The sequence below is a fragment of the Bos indicus genome, chromosome 9, assembly GCF_029378745.1.
Source record: "Bos indicus isolate NIAB-ARS_2022 breed Sahiwal x Tharparkar chromosome 9, NIAB-ARS_B.indTharparkar_mat_pri_1.0, whole genome shotgun sequence".
In the NCBI taxonomy this organism is placed as follows: Eukaryota; Metazoa; Chordata; class Mammalia; order Artiodactyla; family Bovidae; genus Bos; species Bos indicus.
This window is the reverse complement of record NC_091768.1, coordinates 97,416,590-97,440,226: the sequence shown is the minus strand read 5'-3', so window position 1 is coordinate 97,440,226 and position 23,637 is coordinate 97,416,590. Positions and strand designations below refer to the sequence as shown.

The 23,637-nt window shown below is 46.8% G+C and overlaps 1 protein-coding gene across 3 annotated transcripts in view; it reads left to right on the top strand.

Annotated features, from left to right (window-relative positions):
• AGPAT4 (1-acylglycerol-3-phosphate O-acyltransferase 4) overlaps positions 1–23,637 on the top strand; it is a 1,411,158-nt gene that overhangs the window by 1,231,887 nt on the left and 155,634 nt on the right. For 2 of the 3 annotated variants that reach the window (XM_070795611.1, XM_070795612.1), the window contains one exon: positions 2,657–5,220. The exons of the other annotated variant lie outside the window; for it this stretch is intronic. In XM_070795611.1, the coding sequence (XP_070651712.1) occupies positions 2,657–2,769 (113 nt within the window). In that variant the 3' untranslated portion in view covers positions 2,770–5,220. Of the gene's footprint in view, positions 1–2,656; positions 5,221–23,637 lie in introns of those variants that run through there. 3 annotated transcript variants of the gene reach the window in all.

Sequence of the window (23,637 nt, the reverse complement as noted above, 5' to 3'; positions counted from 1 at the left end):
ACCCTTCAGTTAGCCTGAAACAAATGCCTTTAGTTACCTATTCATAAATATTTTATATTAGTGCAAGTTCTCATGCCAAGCTTTTAATATAAAAATGAGACAGCCCTGAAGCAATTATTTGGAAAATTTGGCAAGGAAAAAAAATGGCTTAACAAGATAATTGGTAAAATTGAATAATGGAGTGCATTCGATGCTAAGTGAGATTCAAGCAAAGAAACCATGTCTGCCTGAATTGTCTGGGAGATTCGCTCACAAACAGTTCTCTACATACAATTTTATACAAATAACTTTCCCTTCACGTCACAGCAGACTTGCTGTCTGATCCCCAGAAGCAAATAGAGAATGCAGTTAACAAATTGGGGAGGTGGGGAAATCCCAAAATAAGTCCCCGAATAAGGGACTTTTCATTTCGTACTGGAAAGGCCCTGCTTCCTGAATGAAAGAACGTTGAAATCACGCAGATCTTGGCTAAACCTCTGGCTTCACACTGTTTATTTATTTTTGGCTGTGTTGGGTCTTCCTTGCTGCAGCCGTTCTTTTCTCTAGTTGCCAAGAGCGGGGCTCCTCTCTAGTTGAGGGGCTTCTCACCACCATGGCTTTCCCTGTTGCAGAGCCCCGGCTCCAGGACACATGGGCTTCACACGTCGCGGCTCGTGGACAACAGAGCACAGGTTCAATCAGTAGTGTGTCACACGGGCTTAGTTGCTCCGTGGCATGTGGGGTCTTCCTGGATCAGGAATCGAAACCATGTCTTCTGCACTGGCAGGCAGATTCTTTACCACTGAGCCACCAGAGAAGCCCTGCCTATACACTTAAAAGTACTCAACCTTGAGAAAATTCTGCACCCAGGCAATCCCCTTAGTCTCACGAGGTGCTCTGAGGAGCAATGACGTAACAGATGCAGAGCACCTGCCATTATTCACTAGTTTCTCGCTGCCCTGATCTTGGCATTTCCCTGGTGACTCGGGTGGTAACGACTCCACCTGCAATGCAAAGTCCATCATGCGAAATGCCGGGCTGCAGGAAGCACAGGCTGGAGTCAAGCCTGCCGGGAGAAACAGCAACAAGCTCAGATATGCAGGTGATACCACTCTAATGGCAGAAAATGAAGGGGGAACTAAAGAGCCTCTTGATGAGGGTGAAAAAGGAGAGTAAAAAAGCTGGCTTACAACTCAGCATTCAAAAAGCTAAGATCATGGCATCTGGTCCCATCACTTCATGACAAATAGATGGGGAAAAAGTGAAAACAGTGTCAGACTTTGTTTTCTTGGGCTCCAAAATCACTGCAGATGGTGACTGCAGCCATGAAATTACAAGATGCTTGCTCCTTGGAAGAAAAGCTATGACCAACCTAGACAGCATATTAAAAAGCAGAGACATCACTTTCCTGATAGAAGTTCATATAGTCAAAGCTATGGTTTCTCCAGTAGTCGTGTATGGATGTGAGAGCTGGGCTATAAAGAAGGCTGAGTGCCAAAGAATTGACGCTTTCAAACTGTGGGGTTAGAGAAGACTCTTGAGAGTCCCTTGGACTGCAAGGAGATCAAACCAGTCAATCCTAAGGGAAATCAACCCTGAATATTCATTGGAAGGACTGATGCTGAAGCTGAAGCTCCAATACTTTGGCCACGTGATGGGAAGAGCCAACTCATTGAAAAAGACCCTGAGGCTGGGAAAGATTGAGGGCAGCAGGAGAAGGGGGTGATAAAGGATGAGGTGGTTGGATGGCATCACTGACTCAATGGGCATGACATTGAGCAAACTCTGGGAGATAGTGAAGGACAGGGAAGCCTGGCATGCTGCAGTCTATGGGGTCACAGAGAGTCAGACACAACTTAGTGACTGAACAACAACAATCTTCATCTTAAATAAAATTTTGAATAGCACGAAGGATCATATTCAATATTAAATGCTTTTAAAACAACTGTCCCAACTCCTGTATTATGAATTTTTTCAAGCCAAGTAACACTGAAGAGGTGATAAAAATTACTCATGGTATATATTAACATTATTATATATTAAATTGCTAAATACATTATTGTACACTTAAAATTTTAAATTTACTATATATTTAATTAAGGAATTGACCCCTGGCTGTGAAACACAAAGCATTTGTCTTTAAAACCCATCTCAAGAGAAGTCAGTAAACTCAGATTTACAAATAAAGTTTGTCCTCGATGAAAGTGGCATGCTTCGATCTCAATCATTTCTTAAAAAACATTCATTTATCTTTATTTTGGCTGTGCTGGGTCTCAGTTGCAACACACGGGAATTTTAGTCCTGGCGTGTGGGATCTGGTTCCCTGACCAAGGATGGGAACCCAGGCTCCCTCCATTGGGAAGCATGGAATCTTAGCCACTGGACAATCAGGGAAGACTTCATTTAAAAAAAAAAAAAATTGTATTGGCGCATAATTCATTTACAGTGTTGGGTTAGTTTCAGGGGCTAATTGAACCCGTCTTCTCCAGATTCTTCTCCCATATAGGTTATTCACTCCCTTCTTCATGAAGGTCAGAATTTCAGCATTTGTTTTCTTCCGTTCAGACTCTGCCCTTCCGTTGCTTGCGGTAATTCCACGGGAAAGTCGTCTGTGGGCACGCGGGCGGGTGTGGGAGTGTCGCCCAGGCGCTCATCCGTGTCCCCTCTCTGCCCGCAGGAGGATGCATGCATATGAAGTGCCCGCAGCCCCGGTGCCAGTTCCAGTGGTGCTGGAACTGCGGCTGCGAGTGGAACCGCGCCTGCATGGGCGACCACTGGTTCGACGTGTAGCTGGAGCAGCGGCCGCGCAGGCGCACTCAGCCGCCATCCTGCTGGGCCCTACTGTCTTCTGCTTTTTCCTCTCTCTAAACACACACACACATGCACACACACACATAAACACGCACATTTCCAGTTCTTTCCAAAACCACCAAAGCAAAGTTATTGGAGAAGCTCCCAGGATCCCCGTCTCCGGACCCCTGAGAAACCGCCGAGCTAGTGATGAGTCCCGCTGGAAGTATTTTCAAGCCCCGAAAATACACTAACAGTCAGAGCATAGATGACGGCGCGGTTCCCCGTCTGTGTGCGCTGTCATTCTTGAATGAATTCAAGTCAGGCTGGATAAATACATAGAGACGGATTTCTCAATTACCTTTTACCTTCAGCAAATATTGCGAAGAAGCGTTTGGTGGGGTGGGGAATGATTTCGAGGGACGATTACCTGTGGTTCTCTGTAAGACTGCAGTGGATTCTGAGAACTTCATGCGCGGCTTCAATAGCAATGGACTTATTTAAATCTTCAGGAAGCATGTATTCCCAAAGAGCCACAGGCAGTAGTCAAAACTATATGTTTATCCCCAAGAATTCTATATTTATATCTTGCATTAATGAAACATCAACTCTGAATGAATCAGCTTGTCAACTAAGTGAGAAATTATGAAAGTTAATCTGAACATTGAATGCTCAAAATGTGTGAATTTGAACATTCACTCCATTTAACTCTCTGCAACTTTAGAAGTTGTTTTTCTGAAACATTACAAAATCTAGAATTTGATTTTAAGCACTCATTTTGAGCATGAAAAATAAGCTCATATGTCTGGCTTCACTGTACATGTAATGAAGGTGCCTCTAAAGGAGACACTGTTAGAAATGAGTTCAGTAATGATTCTCAGTGTTAACAAACATGCAGTTTATTAAAGCAGAATCTCTAAAGAAGGAACCTTTCCAGCCCATCAGAATGAAACCAGGCAGATCAGAAGGGTCATGCTCTTTCTGTCTGCCTGGATAACGTTAATTACACTTTTTTATATCAGAGTATATTTTCTTCTGATCTCTTTCAGATCTGATTCAAATTGCAGTTGTCAAAGCAATAAGACGCAAAGGGAAACTGCAACAACAACTTAAGTGCCTAGAAAGGATAAAGGGGTCACTGCGGATGAATTGTGATGTGGAATCAAAATACAATATAAATGTAATTAACCAGGTTCAGGGCAACCCACACGGGGGCTCTGCCCACCCAGTGGGTTACTTAGAGTCCTTTTCTCTACGATTGTAAATTCACAGGAGAATATTTCCTCATATTAGCACAGCTTGAATTGGATTGCTGATCGTTTTCATCCTTGTTTTATGAGTCATTCGCAGCGCATCAAAGAGAGGCGCGTTCACGCTGAATGCCGCCAGCCTCCTTCTCCACGGCAGAGTGTGTGGGTGGGACAGTCTAACTGCTGCCTTTTGTTCTCGTGGTCTGCCTTCTCTGGAAGGTGGCGACGGTCCCTGAGGGTGTGATGACTCTCCTGCGAGCACAGGGCATCTTTCAGATGGATTTGGAGACCGGTAGCCAGCCTCATCTTTGTAGACAGAGCACCAGAAATCCTTGCTGGAGTCGGGGGTGGAGGTGAACCTCAGCAAGCTCCCACAGATGTCCTGTGCCCCTGTCCCTATGCGTCCATCCAAGGACTGTCCCACCCTGCTCCCTCCCTCCGAGGTCCTGAACCTGGAACGTGATGGGCGGAAGACAGCCCCATCAGTGGGAAAGGAGTCACATGGCTTCACTCTGTTGAAGATCCAGCCTCCCCATCATGGCCCCAAGGCTGCCGGCTCCTGTCGGGGCGCCTATGGGTGGTACAGAGATGATGCAGAGCTGGTGTCTCGAGTGAGAAAAAGGCAGGGCACCGGGCTTGAGCCACCCTTGTGGTTGGCTGGCATCAGGGCTCGGCCTAGAACCCGCTGGGGGCCCTTCTGCACATTACCAGTGGTCCCAGCGGCTCCTTACCCCCGGCCCCACAGGACAATCAGATGGCTCTCTCTGTCGTGGGGAGCTCCCAGCATTTCATACCCTCCATGGGTCTGAGGTTTAATGATGCCACTGTTATTGCCTCCTCCCCGATTTGCATGGTTTGTTGGGGATGCCAAGCTGAGCAGTTTACTCCCACTTGTACCAGCAGTAGAAGCCCTAGGTCTCAGCTCTTTTCCTGATGGTAGCCTTCCTTTTTTCTTTTTTCAAAATTAGCATAAATTGATTCTCAAAACAAGTTAAATGACAAACAGCCACTGTAAATGAGTCTGAATCATAAACCACTATAAATGAACATGTCTGAGCACTGAACAATGTCACAAAAATCTGAATCTAGCAAAAGAAAAGAGTCTTTGCAGAAGAGTATTTTTTTCTAACTTGTATAAGGAAATACTCGGCAACAGTTGTCTAAGGTCGTACTCAAATTGTCAATAAAAGAATCGAAAGAGCGTCCAAGTCCATCTTTGAAGTTGTCCGTAAAGGCTGAAGGCGGGGGAGGGTAGCCCAGGCTGTGTCTCTCGGGTCCGGAAAGGGTTGCCGAGTGAGCCCGTGGCCATCCTGGTCTCCGTTCCGAGCTCCTGATTCATTCTGGTGGTTTATGTTCTTTCTAAAGATTTACTCATTTATTTACCTTTGTGCAGTGGTGCATCACTGTCGCTGCGCTCTGGCTTTCTCTAGCTGCGGCGAGGGAGGGCTACTCTTCCTTGCGGTGGGCAGGCTTCTGGTTGCGGTGGCTTTTGTTGCAAAGGGTTTCAGTCGCTGTGGCACATGTGTTCAGCAGTTGCAGCTCCCAGGCTCCAGAGCACAGGCCCAGTGGCTGTGGCGCACAGATTTAGTTGCTCCATGGCATGCAGGGTCTTCCCAGACCGGGGATCCAACCGTGTCTCTTGTATTGCAAGGCAGATTCTTAAACCAAGCTGGACCACCAGGGAAGCTTCCTGGTTGTTTTTAAAACTAGGTACTAGCTTCAGTGCCATCAAAATTTTAAAGGTCTTTTCAGGGAGGAGGGGAGGGAAGGATTGGGAGTTCGGAGTTAGCAGACAGACTAGCGTGCGTAGCATGGATAAACAAGGGCCCACTGTAGAGCACGAGGAACTATATTCAACATCTGGAACATACTGGAAAAGAACATGAAAAAGAATAAAATGTATAACTGAGTCACTTTTCTGTACAGCAGAAGCTAACACTACATGGTGAGTGCTAGTCGCTCAGTTGTGTCCGACCCTTTGCGACCCCTCCAGGCTCCTCTGTCCATGGAATTCTCCAGGCAAGAATACTGGAGTTCACGGCCATCAGCAGCTGGTAGATTTTTTTTTTTTAAGTTATGGTTTGCTTTTTAGAGCCCTGTTAAAAAAATTTTTTTTTAGTGTATTGAAATATAGTTGATTTATTGTGTAAATCAACTGTATTTCAATATATTTTAAAATAAATATGTTTCAATAAATTTTTAAATAACCCAACTGTATTTCAATAAATCTTTAAGTAAATCAACTAAATTTCAATAAACTTTTAAAAATTTTTGACAGGGCTCTAAAAAGCAAAGTATAACTTTAAAAATCTAGCAGTTACTTTCCTGCCTTCTCAGCACACTTTTCTAAGAAAACGTTTAAGGCGAGTTTGAGTTGGAAAGCCCGCAGGACTCTGTCCGGCCTCGAGGAGCGCTGGGACTTCTGTTGCCCTCCGTGTGGGTGTGTGGTGCCACATTTCTTGGACGCTGTGTCAGTGTCTGCCCACTGTTCACTTCACAAGGGGCCTGTGTCTGAGTGAGGCCGACATTCCTGGGGCTCTCCTACGAATCTGGGGCAAGCGGCAGACCCCGAGGGCCCCTGGGGGCCAAACCCCGCAGGAAATGCTCTGAGGAAACACTGCCTTTCTAGGAAGAAAGGCAGAAAAAGCAGGGGGGAAGGGGGAGCGACCCCACCGCCTCCCTGTGCCTGAGCCTTGGGGTCACAGCAGCCACCTTGAGGGGCTGGTATGAGGACTGCATGAACTGATGCACATGAAGCCCTCAGGACAGGACCTTGAACCCGGGGATACTCAGTACGTGTTCCTTATCATTATTAATAATAGACGAACCAGGCACTGGAGCCCTCTGGCCCCACCCCAAACAAACAAGCCAAAAGCACAAAGAACGCAAGCCAATTGCAGATGCGATCGAGGTGTGTGTCTAGTCCCAGAGCTAGGGGTTTTGCCGTGACAGACAGGCGGTGGGTTTCAGTGTTGGATTAACCAAGGCCCCAGAAATGTCCCTACAGAGGCAAGTTGCCAGCTGTGTTTGAAAAGGCTTGAAGGGACAGGACCCAGCTCTCGTGCAGGGCCTCCAGCGTGGACAGGAGAGAGCCGACACTGAGTGGAAGTGAGCACGCGTAGATTGAGTGTGAGCCAGCAGATGCGGTGTGCGGGTGCGTGCTTCCCGCCCCCAGTCACCCTCGCCAGGCCACTTCTGCACCACGGAGAGGATCCATGTCAGCTTCGAAAAGAAAACCCTGTCTCAAAACAACGCTGGGCCTGTCTTCAGATCACCCACTGTGAGTAAACTGTCCAACCACAAATATTTAAGAACTTTCACTGCAGTCTGAACAATCATGCAGAACAAGGCAGAGAGTATTTTCTGGGAAGATCCATTTGGCACTCAGATTAGTGGCTCTGTCTCGATGGGAACTCGCTGTTCCCTGATCTCATCCTCTGATCAATAGGCTGAGAATCAACTTTGTCACTGGGGGACATGTCTGGACCCCAGAAGACAGACTCATAGTAACCCAACTTATGAGAGAATGAGGTAAGGAAGCTAGAGTGTCCATTTACAATTTGCGTCTGCTATGAGAAGCTCGCCTCTTGATCTTCCATCTGCCTGGAATAATTTCATTACAGCCCTGCCCTCCCAGCTTTGCCTGGTCAACCTTAGGTCTCCCTGTAATCCACCTCTCCTGGAACCCTTCTCCTGGTCTGCATGAAGGGCCGTTTCTCTGCAATTTCAGAGCTCCGCTGCTTCCTGAGTCACAGCTGTGTGGTGCTTTTGCCAACACAAACAAATCCCCGAGTTCTTCAGACACCGCTGGGTGTCCGACAAGTCAGTTAAATTCTGACACTAACCACCCAGATTACATGTCAGAATCCACAGGTTAAGGGCTCAGCCTCCCAAGACCACCCCAACTCTGACCCCAGTCACACATCACAGGTTTGTACTTTTACTTCGACCAATTGGCTACAAATCAGGGGTTTCTAGGACCCATCCCTTAAGTTCAGTAATTCCCTGGAATGGCTCCTAGAAGCGAGGAAGGAGCTTCACCCACTATTTGCTGTTGTCTAGTCGCTCTGTCATGTCCGACTCTTTGCTACCCCGTGGGCTGCAGCCCATCTGGGCCCTCTGTCCATGGGGTTTTCCAGGCAAGAGTACTGGAGTGGGTTGCCATTTCCTTCTCCAGGGGATCGAACCAAGTCTCCTGCATCGGCAGGCAGATTCTTTACTGCTGAGCCAGCAGAGGAGCCCCCACGACTGGTTTATTATAAAGAATTCAAATCCAAGAACAGCCACTGGAAGAGGCACATTGAGCAGGGATGGGATAGGGTGTGCAGAGTGTCCATGCCCTCTGTGGATACATCACCCTCCTCATTCCTCAGTGTGTTTGCTAACTGGGAAGCTCTCTGAACCCACTTCTTTCGGGTTTTTTAGTGGAAGGTTCCTTAAGTAGACACGATTGGTTAGATCATTGGCCATTTAGTAATTTACCCAACTTCCCGCCTCCCTCCCATCCTTAGAAATCTCAGGTTGGGGCTTAAAGTTCCAACCCTCTAAGGTGCCCTGACTTTCCTCTTAGGCAAACTGAAACTGTCTAAGGCCAACCATGGTCATCTCATTAGCATACACATCACTTTGGAGATTCCAAAGGTTTTAGGAGTCATGTGCCAGGAACACAAGATTTACTATTTTTAATATTAATTCATATTTATTATCATTTATTCATATTCGTGGATTTCCCAGGTGGCTCAGTGGTAAAGAACCTGCCTGCCAAGCCAAAGACGTGGATTCTATCCAGGGGAAGATCCCCTGGAGGAAGAAATGGCAACAGAGGAGGAGGAAATGACAACCCACTCCAGCATTCTTGCCTAGGAAATCCCAAGGATTTCCAAGAGGAGCCTGGCAGGTCCTGGTGTCACAAAGAATCGCACAGACTGAGCAACTGAACAAATTCATATGCATATTTCACAATAACATTTAATGTGTAAAACTTTACTCACCTGTTTATTTCTCTCTGTCCCCCTAGGAGCAGATCAGGAGAGCATAACTCTTGTCCCACCTTTGTATCCACAATACCCAGTGCAGGCCTGCCGCATTCCTGGCTCCACAAGTAGATAATTGCATATTGAAGTTCTGAGCAAATCTACTTAGAAAATCAAACATCAATGAAAAGCTTACTAGTTGAGCCTAGATTCAGAGCTAAGTGACTGAGCTGCATCTCACTGAGTCAGTGACCCCTGGGCAGACGATCAATTTCCATTACAAAGGTGTGTATCAGGCAGGCCAGAAACCCCGGGTCTCAGATCAGGTAACCTTAGCTGGAGTCCCTGAGACTTGCACTCAGAGGGTTCTCCCCCTGAGCCCCGCTCCTCCCCAGTGCCCGGGTGACCTCACCTGTACCCTGGGTGATCTTGAAAACTCTCCAACTGTACTAGCGGAGACAAGCGCTGCGGGTTTTCCTTCCTATCCTTTGTTTTATTCATGAATTTTGGCTTCTTAATTCCAAACTCAGGGTGACTTCAGTGGCATTTTTGAAAGATGCTATTTACTTATTCATTCAGTTTTGGCTGTGCTGGGTCTTTCTTTCTGCCCACGGGCTTTCTCCAGTTGCAACAAGCGGGGGCTTCTCATTGCAGTAGCTTCAGCCATTGTGGCTATTCTGCAGCACGTGGAATCTTCCCCAACCGGGGATCAAGCCTGTGACCCCAGTATTGGCAAGTGGATGCTTAAACACTGGACCCACCAGGGAAGTCTAAAGAATGCTGCTTAGCCTCAAATCTCCACTCAGCAATTTTTTTTCCCTGTAAAGTGTTCCTTGTGTCTTTATTACAGACTAATTATTTTATTATCACAATCTAGAAAGTAAAAAAGGCAAAAAGGGAAAATTAAAACCACCATCCAGAAATAATTACTTACTTATTAATACTTAAAAACATGTGACGAGCATCTTCCCATCTCAACAGATTTCTAAGATGACAGTTTTTCAGGACTTGGTATGATCGACTGCATGCTAATTAAGTTAATAAGTATTTCTTTTAAATGTCCTGATCTAATTCAAAACTGTTATTTCTCATGGAGTCATTAAACAGTTTGGGTATGAAAGCATGCAGCTGTGAAAAAATGTTTATAATGTGATGGTGAGTGAAAAGAGAGCTCACCAAGATGGTACGCATGCTGTAATTGCAAGTGGTTTTTTAAAATTAAGTTTAAAACAAGTGACTGAAATGCAGTTTGCTATGGTGATAAAATTATCTGTGAACTTTCACTTGTCTCTACTACCCACACTTCCTGGCAGTGTGAGAATATCACTTTATAATGAAAAACAATTTTTAATTTCCCAGGACAGTTTAAGCCGCCCAGATTGCGTGCAGTCAAGAAATGAAGACTTTTCTCATCAGTAATTCAATTCTTGCATTATCTTGTGCTGTGCTTAGTCGCTCAGTCGTGTCCGACTCCTTGCGATCCCGTGGACTGCAGCCTGCCAGGTTCCTCTTGACTCAGATGATGATGAAACATGGTAGAGACACTCTGCTGCTTCTTGCAAAGGACTTTTGCCAGGTGGATTTGAACAAGGTAGAGTGGAAGAAAAATGAGTGGGATGGAGCCTCTGGGAAGACGAGATTCAGCTTGCAGCCCCCTGGAAGGGTCGGCGTCCAGACCCTCCTGACTTTCTCATGAACATCTTCTCTTCCCACAGGGTGCTGACCACCATTCCCCCTGAGCCCAGGACCCGGAGGTTCCTGCACAGAAACTGGGTCCGTCCTGGGCAAAGAGGATGAGTTGGTCTCCCTGCTGTGGACCACTTCTCGGGGAGCCAGGTGCGGGGAGTAGCATAGACCCAGGGACGAGCCTCTCACAGGCCCAGTAGGCTTGGATAATGTCACTGCTCTGGCCCTGCCTGAAATTCCCCCTGATCCTCCCTCAAGCCAAAACAGTCAACACGGATACCTCCCAAGGACTTTGTCCCACCCAGAAGTGTTAGTCGCTCAGTCGTGTCCAACTCTTTGTGGCCCCATGGAGTGGGTACCCATTCCCTCCTGCAGGGGATCTTCCTGACCCAGGAATCAAACCCAGGTCTCCTGCATTGCAAGCAGATTCTTTCCTGTCTGAGCCACCTTCCTCTGGAGGATCAGCTAAACCCATAGAAAGCCCTGGACTCTTAACCACGTGGTACTTGAGAATCCCTGAATTCTGAAATGCCTCTCTGCATTAGCAGCTGACTTTATTTTCAGGTCCGTTTGTCACAGAGACATTCCGATTTCATGATTTCACACGAGTCCTGTGCATTGACCACCGTTGAGTCAGCACTGCCTCTTTCCCTGATGACATCTGAGGCCCCATCAGCTGCTCCCTCCAATGCAGCGGGCCTCACTCAGGGTCCCTGTCTCAGCCAAGCCTTTCCCGGCCAACCCATCCTCGACTGTCCAGACCACTGCCCCCGCCCCAACCCATCCCCGCCCAGCTTGCTTTTTCTCCATTGTGCTCCTTTGTATCTGACATCAGTTCAGTTCAGTTCAGTCGCTCAGTCATGTCCGACTCTTTGTGACCCCTTGAATCACAGCACGCCAGGCCTCCCTGTCCCTCAGTATCTCCTGGAGTTTGCTCAAACTCATGCCACTGAGTCAGTGATGCCATCCAACCATCTCATCCTCTGTCACCCCCTTCTCCTCTTGCCTTCAATCTTTCCCAGCATCAGGGTCTTTTCCAATGAGTCAGTTCTTCCCATCAGGTGGCCAAAGTATTGGAGCTTCAGCTTTAGCATCAGTCCTTCCAATGAATATTCAGGACTGATCTCTTTTAGGATGGACTGGTTTGATCCCCTTGAAGTCCAAGGGACTCTCAAGAGTCTTTTCCAGCACCACAATTAAAAAGCATGAATTCTTTGATGCCCAGCTTTCTTTATAGTCCAACTCTTACATCTATCTGTACATGACCACTGGAAAAACCATAGCTTTGACTAGATGGGCTTTGTCGGCAAAGTGATGTCTGCTTTTTAATAGACTGACTAGGTTTGTTATAGCTTATCATCCAAGGAGCAATTGTCTTTTAATTTCATGGCTGCAGTCACCATCCATGGGGATTTTGAAGCTCAAGAAAATGAAGTCTGTCACTGTTTCCATTGTTTCACCATCTATTTGTCATGAAGTGATGGGACTGGATGCCATGATCTTCATTTTTCAAATGTTGAGTTTCACTCTCCTCTTTCACTTTCATCAAAAGGCTCTTTAGTTCCTCTTTGCTTTCTTCCATTAATGTAGTATTATCTGCATATCTGAGGTTGTTGATATTTCTCCTGGCAATCTTGATTCCAGCTTGTGCTTCATCCAGCCCAGCATTTCCCATGATGTACTCTGCATATAAGTTAAATGAGCAGGGTGGCCTTTCCCAATTTGAACCAGTTCTATGTCCAGTTCTAACTGTTGACCTTCATATAGGTTTCTCAGGAGGCAAGTAAGGTGGCCTGAACTCTCCTCAGTTACTGTAATTCCTCAACACTAGAAGCAACTCTGGAACCTACTATATCTTCTGAAGGAGTAATTATATAGAAGTTCAACAGTCCGTTCATTTTCACTGCATTTTCTTCTCTCAACTTCTATGAAATGAAAATTGATATTTAACCAGAAAAGAGCATGTCTAGTGTGACTCACTTTTTATACAATGAAGTCGTATGTATTTGCGTTTATATCCACATCCGAGGATCCTTCCATCTGTAGGTTTCACAGAGACTGACGCCTGGAGTAAGGCGTACACCCGAAGTGATGCTGGCGTTTGTGGGTGGTGAGATGCAGGGTGATTTTTCTCTTCTTCTTTGTGCTTTTCTCTAGTAGTTGAATGTTTTATAACAAGGAGACATCGTGTTCACCGAAAAACCAGTCTTTACTTAGAGAGAAAGTGAAAGTATTAGTCACAGTCGGGTCCGACTGGACTCTAGCCCACCAGGTTCCTCTGTCCATGGAATTTTCCAGGCAAGAATACTAGAGTGGGTAACGATTCCCTTCTCCAGGGCATCTTCCCAACCCAGGGATTGAACCTGGGTCTCCTGCATCATGGGCAGATTCTTTACCATCTGAGCCACCATCGTGAAGAGAGAACCCCACCAGAAACCTTTGGCCAGAGGCCAGCCTCGTGCAGAGGTCCTGGGGCTCTTGTGAAGGGCGGGTGGCACAGTGCTGCCCACGTGAGGAGACCCTGGCGGTAGAGAAGCTGACCCTGTTCAAGGTTCTGTTACAACGGAATGGTCTTCTGGTCACTTGAAGGTGTCTAAACGGGTCTGATTGGTGAGTTAACCGTGACCCGGACAGAGGAGGGTGGTTCACCGTCCAGACCAGGCAATGGTTCCTGAGGGCTTCCTGCCTTCCTCTCTGAGTGGGCAAGTCTCTGCAGGTTCTCAGGCCACAGAACCTCCTTCCATTGCTGAATTTCCTTCCTGGTTGCCTTGCTCATTAATATTCATTAGCTGTAGTTACTAGTGGTTTATCCTACTATGGGCACATGAGCTACATTATCTGCATGTGGTCCAGAGAACGGAATCCCTACCTACCTATTACAGCTTAGATGTGAACATTTTAAATAAAGAATCATAAATACCACTTTAACCACAAACTGAGACATACCCACTACAATCAGTTTTTGATCTCATTAATTTGACGCTCTATTAGTACTGAGAAATCTGTAAGTTTAGCATGTTACACTATAGCAAAATTGATAACATAAATCACATTTGATGTCAAAGGAATAAATGTTCATTATGATTGAACAGCATTTAACTAGAAATTGAAGGATGCTTTCTAAACCTGGTAAAGAGCATGACTCACGAGTGGAACATAACAGTCATGTCCGTGAAGTTAAATTCTTTTTAAGAAAAGAAAGTTTGCAGTGACCACTATCGGCTATTCGCCAGCATCCACAATCCCTCTTTTGCCCAAGAGACTTCGATTTTCTTGGGTTATCCACTCTCCTTTCAGCCACACGCCTCAAGGGAAGATGACCAACCACATTACAAAGAAATAAAAGCATGTATCCAGACAAATGGAGCAGGAAATGGCAACCCAGTCCAGTATTCTTGCCTGGAGAACCCCATGGACAGAGGAGCCTGGTGGGCTGCAGTCCATGGGGTCGCAAAGAGTCGGACACGACTGTGCGACTAACACTTTGAAGGAGCACGAGGAGAGGGCAGGACGCACAGTTCAGGCCACAGCATCTGTCCCTGCGTTCAGGAGGTGTGGGTGTGACGAGAGCCCGGTGACTGCCCTCCTGCTATTCTTACTTCCAGCCTCCGTGTGTGTGTAAGCATGTGTGGGGGGCGGGGGGTTGGGGGTTATATTGTATTATTTTAAAACAATGAAGCCCGAAAAACCCAAATCAGCTACTCAGCTGGTCCTCAGCCAGATAAGCAGTCTTTTATTTCAGCCCTGGAAGAAACATCGTTGTATTGGACTTAATTGAGAAATCCACTGGTCTCCAGAACAGCCGTCCCCTCGTAGGGGATTTTAAAGGGGTAGCATCAGTGACACCCACTCCAGTACTCTTGCCTGGAAAATCCCATGGACGGAGGAGCCTGGTGGGCTGCAGTCCATGGGGTCGCTAGGAGTCAGACACGACTGAGTGCCTTCACTTTCACTTTTCACTTTCATGCATTGGAGAAGGAAATGGCAACCCACTCCAGTGTTCTTGCCTGGAGAATCCCAGGGACGGGGGAGCCTGGTGGGCTGCCATCTATGGGGTCGCACAGAGTCGGACACGACTGAAGCGACTTAGCAGCAGCAGCAGCAGTGACATAGTCCCCTTTGCCAAGTTCTCAGGACTGGGAACGAACCAGGTGCCAGCAGCGATGCCTCGGTCGCTCCCCTATCTCCTGGTGGACAGTGCCACTCTCCACCATCTTCTTGGCAGAGGCCCTGCTGGCTTCTTCCTGGACAGGCACAGGTTCGCCCCCATGCCCCTTCTGACTTGAGCACCTCTGACCTGTTCCTTTGGACGTCTTCTCCTTCTGGAATCCAGGAAAAGGAGAAACATCCTTCACTTGTACTGCTCTGTATTGCAACAATTTGTTGCATCTCTAATGTAACAATTTGATCAACAGCTAGACATGAGGGTGAAATTCTCGCCCCCACTGCTTCTTTTGTTACCCATCTCTCTGTTTCTGTCTCGCTTTTCCTTCTTCTTTATTTCTTTAATTTCAGCTTTGCTTCAAGCCACTCTCTACCGGCCACTGTGCAGGAGCCTCAAATGTACAGGAGAGTCCCTTTGTAGCTCGGAGCCCAGCAGCACAAACCCAAGGGAACAGACAAGATGTGACAAGATGCACAAATCCACAGAAGCCAGGGTTGGAGGTAAACATTTTGGGAATTGTCCACCCTGAAGAAATCAGTTGCTCCAGTTGCTCACAACTGAATGAGTTCTGGTACACCACTTGCCAACATGTGACCCTTTTAAAGACATTCACAGACAGCAGGTTTGCTATGATTCTGACTTGACATAGAATTAATGCAGCGACATAGCGTTTGCTTTCAGATACGAGTATATTCGCTAGCACATGGAACTCTGCTCAGTGCTATGTGGCAGCTTGGATGGGAAGGGAGTTTGGGGAGAGAATGGATACATGTATATATACGACTGAGTCCCCTCACTGCTCACCCGAAACTGTCACAACATTGCTAATCGGCTATACTCCAATACAAGATTAGAAGGTTTTGTTTTTTTTTTAATAGAATTTTTATACCTGTCACCAATCAGGTGTTAATAAATGTGTCTTGAGTGACTGCTTGAGTCAATCAGTACCTTTTCCCCAGAGGAACATAAATACCTATATCTCATAAGTCTTGTCTTGCATTCTAATGTAGTCAAGCCAGAAACAGAAGAAAATGTATAAGCTGTAAGACCCTGCTCTCAAAACTGCACAGAGATCACAGAACAAGGAAATGGGTCTTCTCTTCACTTTGAGGAAGCAGGTATTGAGACCTTCCTGGTTCTTTCTTGCTTTTTTTAATGGAAAGACCCACATGTACCTTTATGAATGTTCCTCTTACTTTAAAACAGCAACAACATCTGCTTACAGTTGGTAGTACTAATAACAATCATGTATATTCCCCGGGTACACTGCTAAGAATATCACAGGCACAATCTCATTTTGCTTTTCTCTTCTTGCCCTCTGAATAAGCTGCCTTCATCTGACCCAGGAAGAGAGAGATCCTTGAAGAAATGGACCTGCTCAAGGTTGCCCAGCTGGCAAGTGGCCTCCTTGGAGCCTGGGCTTGGGGTTCTGGACCTCTTTTCTGAACTGCCCTTTCTTCAGGGATGCAGAAATTTGTTTCATTTGTATCCTTAACCTCAACATGAGCAGAGCATCCCAGGTAGAGAACAGTTTATGCTGCAGGATTATTTGCTCATCCAATTAATCAAGTTCAGTCCACTGGCTCTAACTCAGAGTTTAAAAAATACGTCAGAAGCCAACATTGTGACCTCCTATGGGTGCACTAAAGCAAACACGTGAAAGACATCAGTGACCAAGAGACTGAGTTTCAAAGACACCAGCTGATGTTGTCAGCAATTTCCCTTCCCTAACTTATCTTGACTTCCATGGTGGTTCAGTAGTAAAGAATCCACCTGCAATGCAGGAGACATGGGTTTGATCCCTGGGTCGGGAAGATCCCCTGGAGTAGGAAATGGCAACCCACTCCAGTATTCTTGCCTAGGAAATCCAAGGACAGAGGAGCCTGGTGGGCTACAGTCCATGGGGATCACAGAGTCAGACACGGCTTAGCAACTAAATAACAAAGCTTTTCTCTAATTTCAGTGTTGTCCCTCCACACTGGGGCCAGCACAATACGCCTTTCATCCAAGTAGCTGACAATTTTACTGGTTGTCATCTTACTTGTCCAAGGTTAGGATAGTTCTAACTAATGTTTTGTCACTTCCTTTAAGAAATCTATCATTGGGCTGCATAGGTAAGGCAGAGTAATGCAGTTTATAAAATAACCAAAATATGTCCCTAAATCCCACCATTTTAACAATAACTCTACCGCCAAACTAATAGATACTAATATTCATGTCATCCATGTCTTTTATATCCTGTAGGAAATTATTCACTGATATAATAAGGAAGAACTATTTGGGTATTTCTCTGTGACCCCACCACCACCATTGTTGTTCAGGGTGATATTTGAAAGACTATTGAGCAAGAGGTAATACTGTGAATTTAGACAAAGAGAATCTGTGTAAAGGAAACACATAGCAAAGAAAATCTATAGTTTGCAAACCAAATACAATTGGAGCACCTGCCCAGAGCTAGCAGATCACCTCCCCTGATGTAATGAACAATGATCTCTTCACATCAGATGTCCTCTGGAAGGAACGCAGCCCCTGCCTGGACACTAGGCAATTGTCTGGGAGCCAGCTCGTTCCTGGAAGAGAGAAGGGGACTTGGATCCCTGAGCAGAGCAACAAGAGCCAGTCCAGATGTGAAATAGTGAGGCTTTCTTTCTTCACGCCACGTGGGTGGCGCTGGGTAGATGGCAAAGCACGGAGAAGCTGGGCACAGGGTGGAAGAGTACTGGGAGCCGGAGAAGGATTCCCAGATTCATCCTCACCCTCAAGAGTCAAGTTTCAGTCTTTCAAACAAATTGGTCAGGAGAGGAGACCAAAATGAAAAAGAGAATTTCCTCCATGGCTTGTGCTTCTGAAGTGCAGTAATATTCATCTGAAGTCTATCAGATGCAATTAGAACCCAGGTACCCTTGTTTATGACTTCCCTGGTGGCTCAAATGGTAAAGTGCCTGCCCACAATGCAGGAGACCCAGGTTTGATCCCTGGGTTGGGAAGATCCCCTGGAGGAGGGCATGGCAACCCATTCCAGTATTCTTGCCTGGAAAATCCCACAGAGGAGCCTGGCGGGCTACAGTCCACGGGGTCACAAAGAATTGGACTCGACTGGAGCGACTTCAATTTCACTTTCTTTGTTCCCTCTTGTTTAGAGCACACAGTAGGGTAATCGCTTTGATGCACCCATGGGACATATTTAACGATAACTCTCTGCTGAGATTTTATGTAGAACTTGGGATGCCTGCAGGCTTAAAAGGACACATAGGAAATGTGGGGGGCAGGAAGCAAAATTATAAGCTGTCAGAATGGAGAGACAGAGACTGAAGCTCAGCTCCCTTAAGTTCCGATGAAGAGTAGGCATAATTCTGAACTCTGTCTGCCTGCTGCCCTAGAGAGGATGTCCCTGCCACAGGTGCCGGCAAGAGGGGGACACAGGATGGGGGCACCTGTCATGTCACTGCCCCCCACCCCGCACCCATTCTCCTGTGGAAAGGGCACTCTTTACGTAGTGTTCACGCTGGGCCTATTTGATACCAGATACGAGTAGACAATTTCCCTCAAATGTGAGAGAGGAAAGTCTGCCACACGGAACGCTGTGCCCTGGGCAATGAATGTGCTGTCAGTGTCCACAAAAGCCTCTTTGTGGCCGATGGCCGACACCACGCATGCCATCGCAGCCGAGGCTCTGCCCTTTTCTGCTGCCGAATATGAAATCCTGCACCGCGAAGCTGCACCTCCTTCTGCTTTCTATCTGACGGTGCTCGTTTGCATTCTCAGTAGCTGAAAGCGGTGCTGAAGCCTGTGTGCTGGTAGGATGTATGAGGGGCGATTAACAGAGATGCCGATATGTTTCACTTTGAACAGGTTTGCCAACTTCCAGATCCTCCCTCTAAGCATCAGCAACTTAAATATCACCCAGCTAATGACCAAAAAAACCACAGTTGCAAAATATGTATCCCGTCAGGTGTAGGGTTTTTGCCAAGATCAATAAGAGCTTTGAAGGTCGTGTAATTCCCACAGGGAGTTCACGCACTGTGCTCAGTCGCACCCTTTTTCAAGTCTGAAAACACATCGAAAGGACTTTTCATTTATTCACCCCTGTCTTCATTCGTTCAACTAACATTTATTTAGGGACCCTTGCGTGTGTCATCTTGTGCTAGATCCTGAATGGTGTTGATTAAGAGGGGTAAAAGAGTGGATTCAAGGCGTAAAACTTCATCATCTCTAAAAAAAAAAACAAAAACTATAGAAACATTGTATTAGATCATAAGGTTGAAATAATGTTAAATTCCTGAATATTGTCATTATGTTGCAATACAGAAAAAGACAAAATGTTGCAAAATAGTAACAAGTGGTGAATTTAGGTGAAGAGTAAAGGAATGTTCATTGCATTTATCTTTTACCTTTTCTATTGCTTTAAATTTTTTCACAATACAAATTTAGAGGAAAGGTTTTCATCTCTAATTTTAAGAAGCTCACAATCTAGAGATAATTTTTTTTTTTCTAATAAAAGAGAAAAGAGGAGAAGATTACATTTAAAACATAGGATCAGAAGCCACTTGAAGGATGTTGAAACTATGAAGGCAAGGCTGGAAGTCTTTGGGGAAGAGGTCCTGGGGGCCCGTGTCAGCCACACCCAGGGACTCAACTACAGAGAAGGAAGCCCCGTGGCAGAGGAGGTTGGGTGCAGTTGAGCCCCAGCTGACACACAGGAGTCCAGCCAGGCTACAGCCCAGACTGGGTTTCATCAAAGGAGCAAACACTGCAGGGCTCCATGGAGACCCCCAGCACGCAAAGAGAGGCCCCAGCTGTAGACTCAGGGCCTTGGAGAAGACGACCGTGACCAAGCATCTGGGGCCAGTCTGCCCTTCACGCTCCAGGTGCTTTTGGTCCCTACAGAAGTGATGACCAAACAACACCTGAACAGATAGTTCAGTTCAGTTGAGTCGCTCAGTCCTGTCTAACTCTTTGCAACCCCAGGGACTGCAGCACGCCAGGCTTCCCTGTCCATCACCAATTCCTGGAGCTTGCTCAAAGTCCTGTCCATCAAGTCGGTGATGTCATCCAACCTACTCACCCTCTGTCATCCCCTTCTCCTGCCGTCAATCTTTCCTAGCAGCAGGGTCTTTTCCAATGAGTCAACTCTTCCCACCAGGTGGACAAAGTATTGGAGCTAAAACATCAGTCCTTCCAATGAACATTCATGACTGATTTCCTTTAGAATGGACTGGTTGGATCTCCTTGCAGTCCAAGGGACTCTCTTAGGAATGAGGAAAGCAGAGAGGTTGTTTATGAACGTAAGTCAGAAAGGAGATGGAACACCCTGGCTCTGTCCTTGTTCAGAAGGACTTCACAGAAGGTGATGGAAATGGACCCAGGGATGCAGTGGGCAGCCAAACCTGCCTGGACCAGGGGCCCTGGGGCTCTTCCCAGCTGCTGTGCAAGGTTCTGCCCTCCTGCGGGACCAGGAGAGGACTGAACTTCTTGGCTAAGGTGAGACGGGGAGGAGAGGGAGAGCAGCCACGGGACTCCCACGGATGGGAGTGGAGGGCACTGCAGGCTGGGGAGCAGGATTCAGGCTCTGATGACCTCATGGCCAGGCTGGTGTTGACTTGGCTCAGAAAGGTCCTCCTGCAACCCCCGAGTCACCCAGGACAGGATGAGAGCCTAACCTTCTCCCCAGGGGCAAAGGGCCACCTGGCAAAGTGCAAGCCTCAAACCTCCTTCTTCTCCACCATATTATCATTTCTGGGGGCAAATGGCAACATCGGCTGTCACCACTGGCAGGTCACCTCCACAAAAAAACAAGTACCAGCATCAGAAAAGTCAGGGACTGACTCTCAGGAGTGGAGAGGAGCATGACTGGCCCTCAGCACAAACGGTGATCTCTCCCACCACCAACCAGATACAGACCCAGGACCCAGACCGTGGTCTGCTCCACGCAGAGCCCAGCCTTTCTGGACCCACCACGAATCTGCAGAACCAAGGATGCTCTCTCAGCCACGGACCCTGAGCAAACACTTCATCTTCATCCAGTCACGGTCAGAGATCTTAACGCCTACAAGGGCCTTTCTGATGCCCCCACTTCAGCATTCTTTGAGCTTCTAATGCTGTGGGGCCAAGGTCATCTTAGCTGGCGGTCCTGGGCCAGCACCCAGTGTCCCGTCCCTCCCACAGCCCCGTTTGACAGCTTGGCTCTCAATCTCAGAATTCTCTGTTGGCTCTGCACCACTTCAGACTCGTACTCTAAAACTCCATCTGGGGCCTCACTCTTTTTTTTGTTTAATCTATTTCTTTTTGGCTGTGCTCGGTCTTTGTTGCCTTTGTACAGGCTTTTCTCTAGTTGCAACGAGTGGGGCCTGCTCTCTAGTTGGCATGAACCGACTTCTCATTGCAGAGGCTTCTCTAGTTATGAAACAGGCGCTCTAGGGCACTCAGGCTTTAGCAGTCATGGCGCACAAGCTTAGTGGCTCCAGGGACATGTGGAATCTTCTCAAAACAGGGATTGAACCTATGTCCCCTCCATTGGCAGGCGGATTCTTACCTACTGCATGGGGCCTCACTCTTACTTGAAATGACTTCTCTTTCATTTTCAGTCTCAGCTCCATGTAAAGTGCTGCAGATGATCCTCAAGGTCCCTTTTACCCACAACCCCCCATATTTCTCCCACCCCACCACCACCCCTGCCCCTGCTCCCATGCGCCAGGCAGCTTGAAGGATCTTAGTTCCCTGACCAGGAGTTGAACCCCATCCTGGCAGTGAAAGCGTCGAGTTGTAACCACTGGAGAGGAAAGTGAAGTCGCTCAGTCATGTCCAACTCTTTGCAACCCCTGGTAGGACTGTAGCCTACCAGGCTCCTCTGTCCATGGAATTTTCCAAGCAAGAGTACTGGAGTGGTTTGCCGTTTCCTTCTGCAGAGGATCTTCCCAACCCAGGGATTGAACTCGGGTCTCCTGCATTGCAGGCAGATGCTTTACCATCTAAGCCACCAGCGAAGCCCCAGTGCTGTAACCACTGGACGACCAGGTAATTCTCCCTTTTATTCTTTCATTTTTTCCACATCTGGAAGTTACCAGGCCTTGGATGTGGAGGGTCACAGCCTTGGATGAAGAATCAAAGCGGGGGCTTCCACACCAGCTGCCTGGCAGCACGTTTCTGCTTTCCACTCAACTCCTACCACACCTCCACTCGAACATCTTTAGAAGGAAGAACTGGAACTAGCTGGTCTCTATGGACCCTTTTGTACTAAAATTCTATGGTTTTGATTCAGAATGATGATTCATGATGAGTCAACAAGAAAAAGGTTAAATTATGTTCTGAATATTCTAGTTAAAAAAAAACAGGCAAGCGTGTGCTCTACTGTCTAAATGTCTCCATCGGTTATTGGAACTTGAAAGCCATTTTGCCGTTTCAAGATGTAAACGTGGAGGAATTTCAGTGGGGCTTTTCATCCTCGGCAGTGCTGGAGGGGTCCGGCTGTGCCTGCCTTGTAGCATACTCCTTCAGAACCTTCTTGGCACAAGGAGCTCATGTGTCCTGCATGTCTGAGGTCAGACATTTCCATGGTCTGAAACAGCATGAAGTGAAGTGAAGTCGCTCAGTTGTGTCCGACTTTGCCACCCCATGGACTGTAGCCTACCAGGCTTCTCTGTCCGTGGGATTTTCCAGGCAAGAGTACTGGAGTGGGTTGTCATTTCCTTCTCCAGGGGATCTTCCCAACCCAGGGATCGAACCCAGGTCTCCTGCATTGCAAGCAAACGCTTTACCCTCTGAGCCGCCAGGGAAACAGCATATATTAGTGTATATAACAGCATAATAGCACTTAAAGCTGACCCACCACATATAATTCTGGTTCTCTTTCACAAGTAGGGTTATCCAAGGAAACAAAACTTGGGTTTTTTAATAATGCAGTTAGCATTTTCCTTCCTAAGAAGTTATGGTTTCCAAATATCAAGAATCTATAGATATATTGATATAGCCAGCTTACATTTATTTTAAAATTGTAGTTGTTTCAAAGCTAAAACAAAGGGATTTGAAGATTTATTTCTGCCTCTTTCCTCTTAGCAAAAGCCTCATTTATTTCTTGTTTAAGTATTTGCAAGAATAACTTCTCAATGTTCACAGAGCCCATTGGCTCCATCTGCTCGCAGGGTGCAGAACAGACCCCAGAATGGGAAGAAACATGCCCTCTTCAACCTGGCTTCCATCCACTTCCACCGCACTTTTCATCACTGCTCTGGATCCCAGGGCCTCCTTTCCTGTGTTTATTGGTTCCAGTTTCGTGATTTGTTGATTCCTTTTCATTCTTTGATGACTGTTCTCACTTTAAAGGGAAAAATGATTCTCTCAGTCTGAACTGTTTGGAGCCTGGAAAGTATGTTAGTCGCTCAGTCATGTCAGACTCTTTGTGACCCCATGGACTATAGCCCACCAGGCTCCTCTCTCCATGGAATTCTCTAGGCAAGAATACTGGGGTGGGTTGCCACTGGAGCCTGGAACCTCTGCTTTTATCTGGGATTTTCTGCCAGTAAGGAGATACCCTCCAACATCCTGCCCAGAGCCATGCATGTCCCCCTCGCCCTCAAACGGAAGCCATTCACTCTACCTGTTTTCCCGTGACAGAACACAAACACTTATGTTTCCAATTACTCATTCAACAAAGCTTTGTCAGAGGCTTTTCATGTTTAGGTAGACTCATAGGAAACTGGAATTCCAAGGGATTTTAACAATAAGCTGGACCAATGCCTTCATTTTGGGGTGAGAAAAGCAACGCTCCAAGACAAGTGACTTGCCCAATACAGAGGTT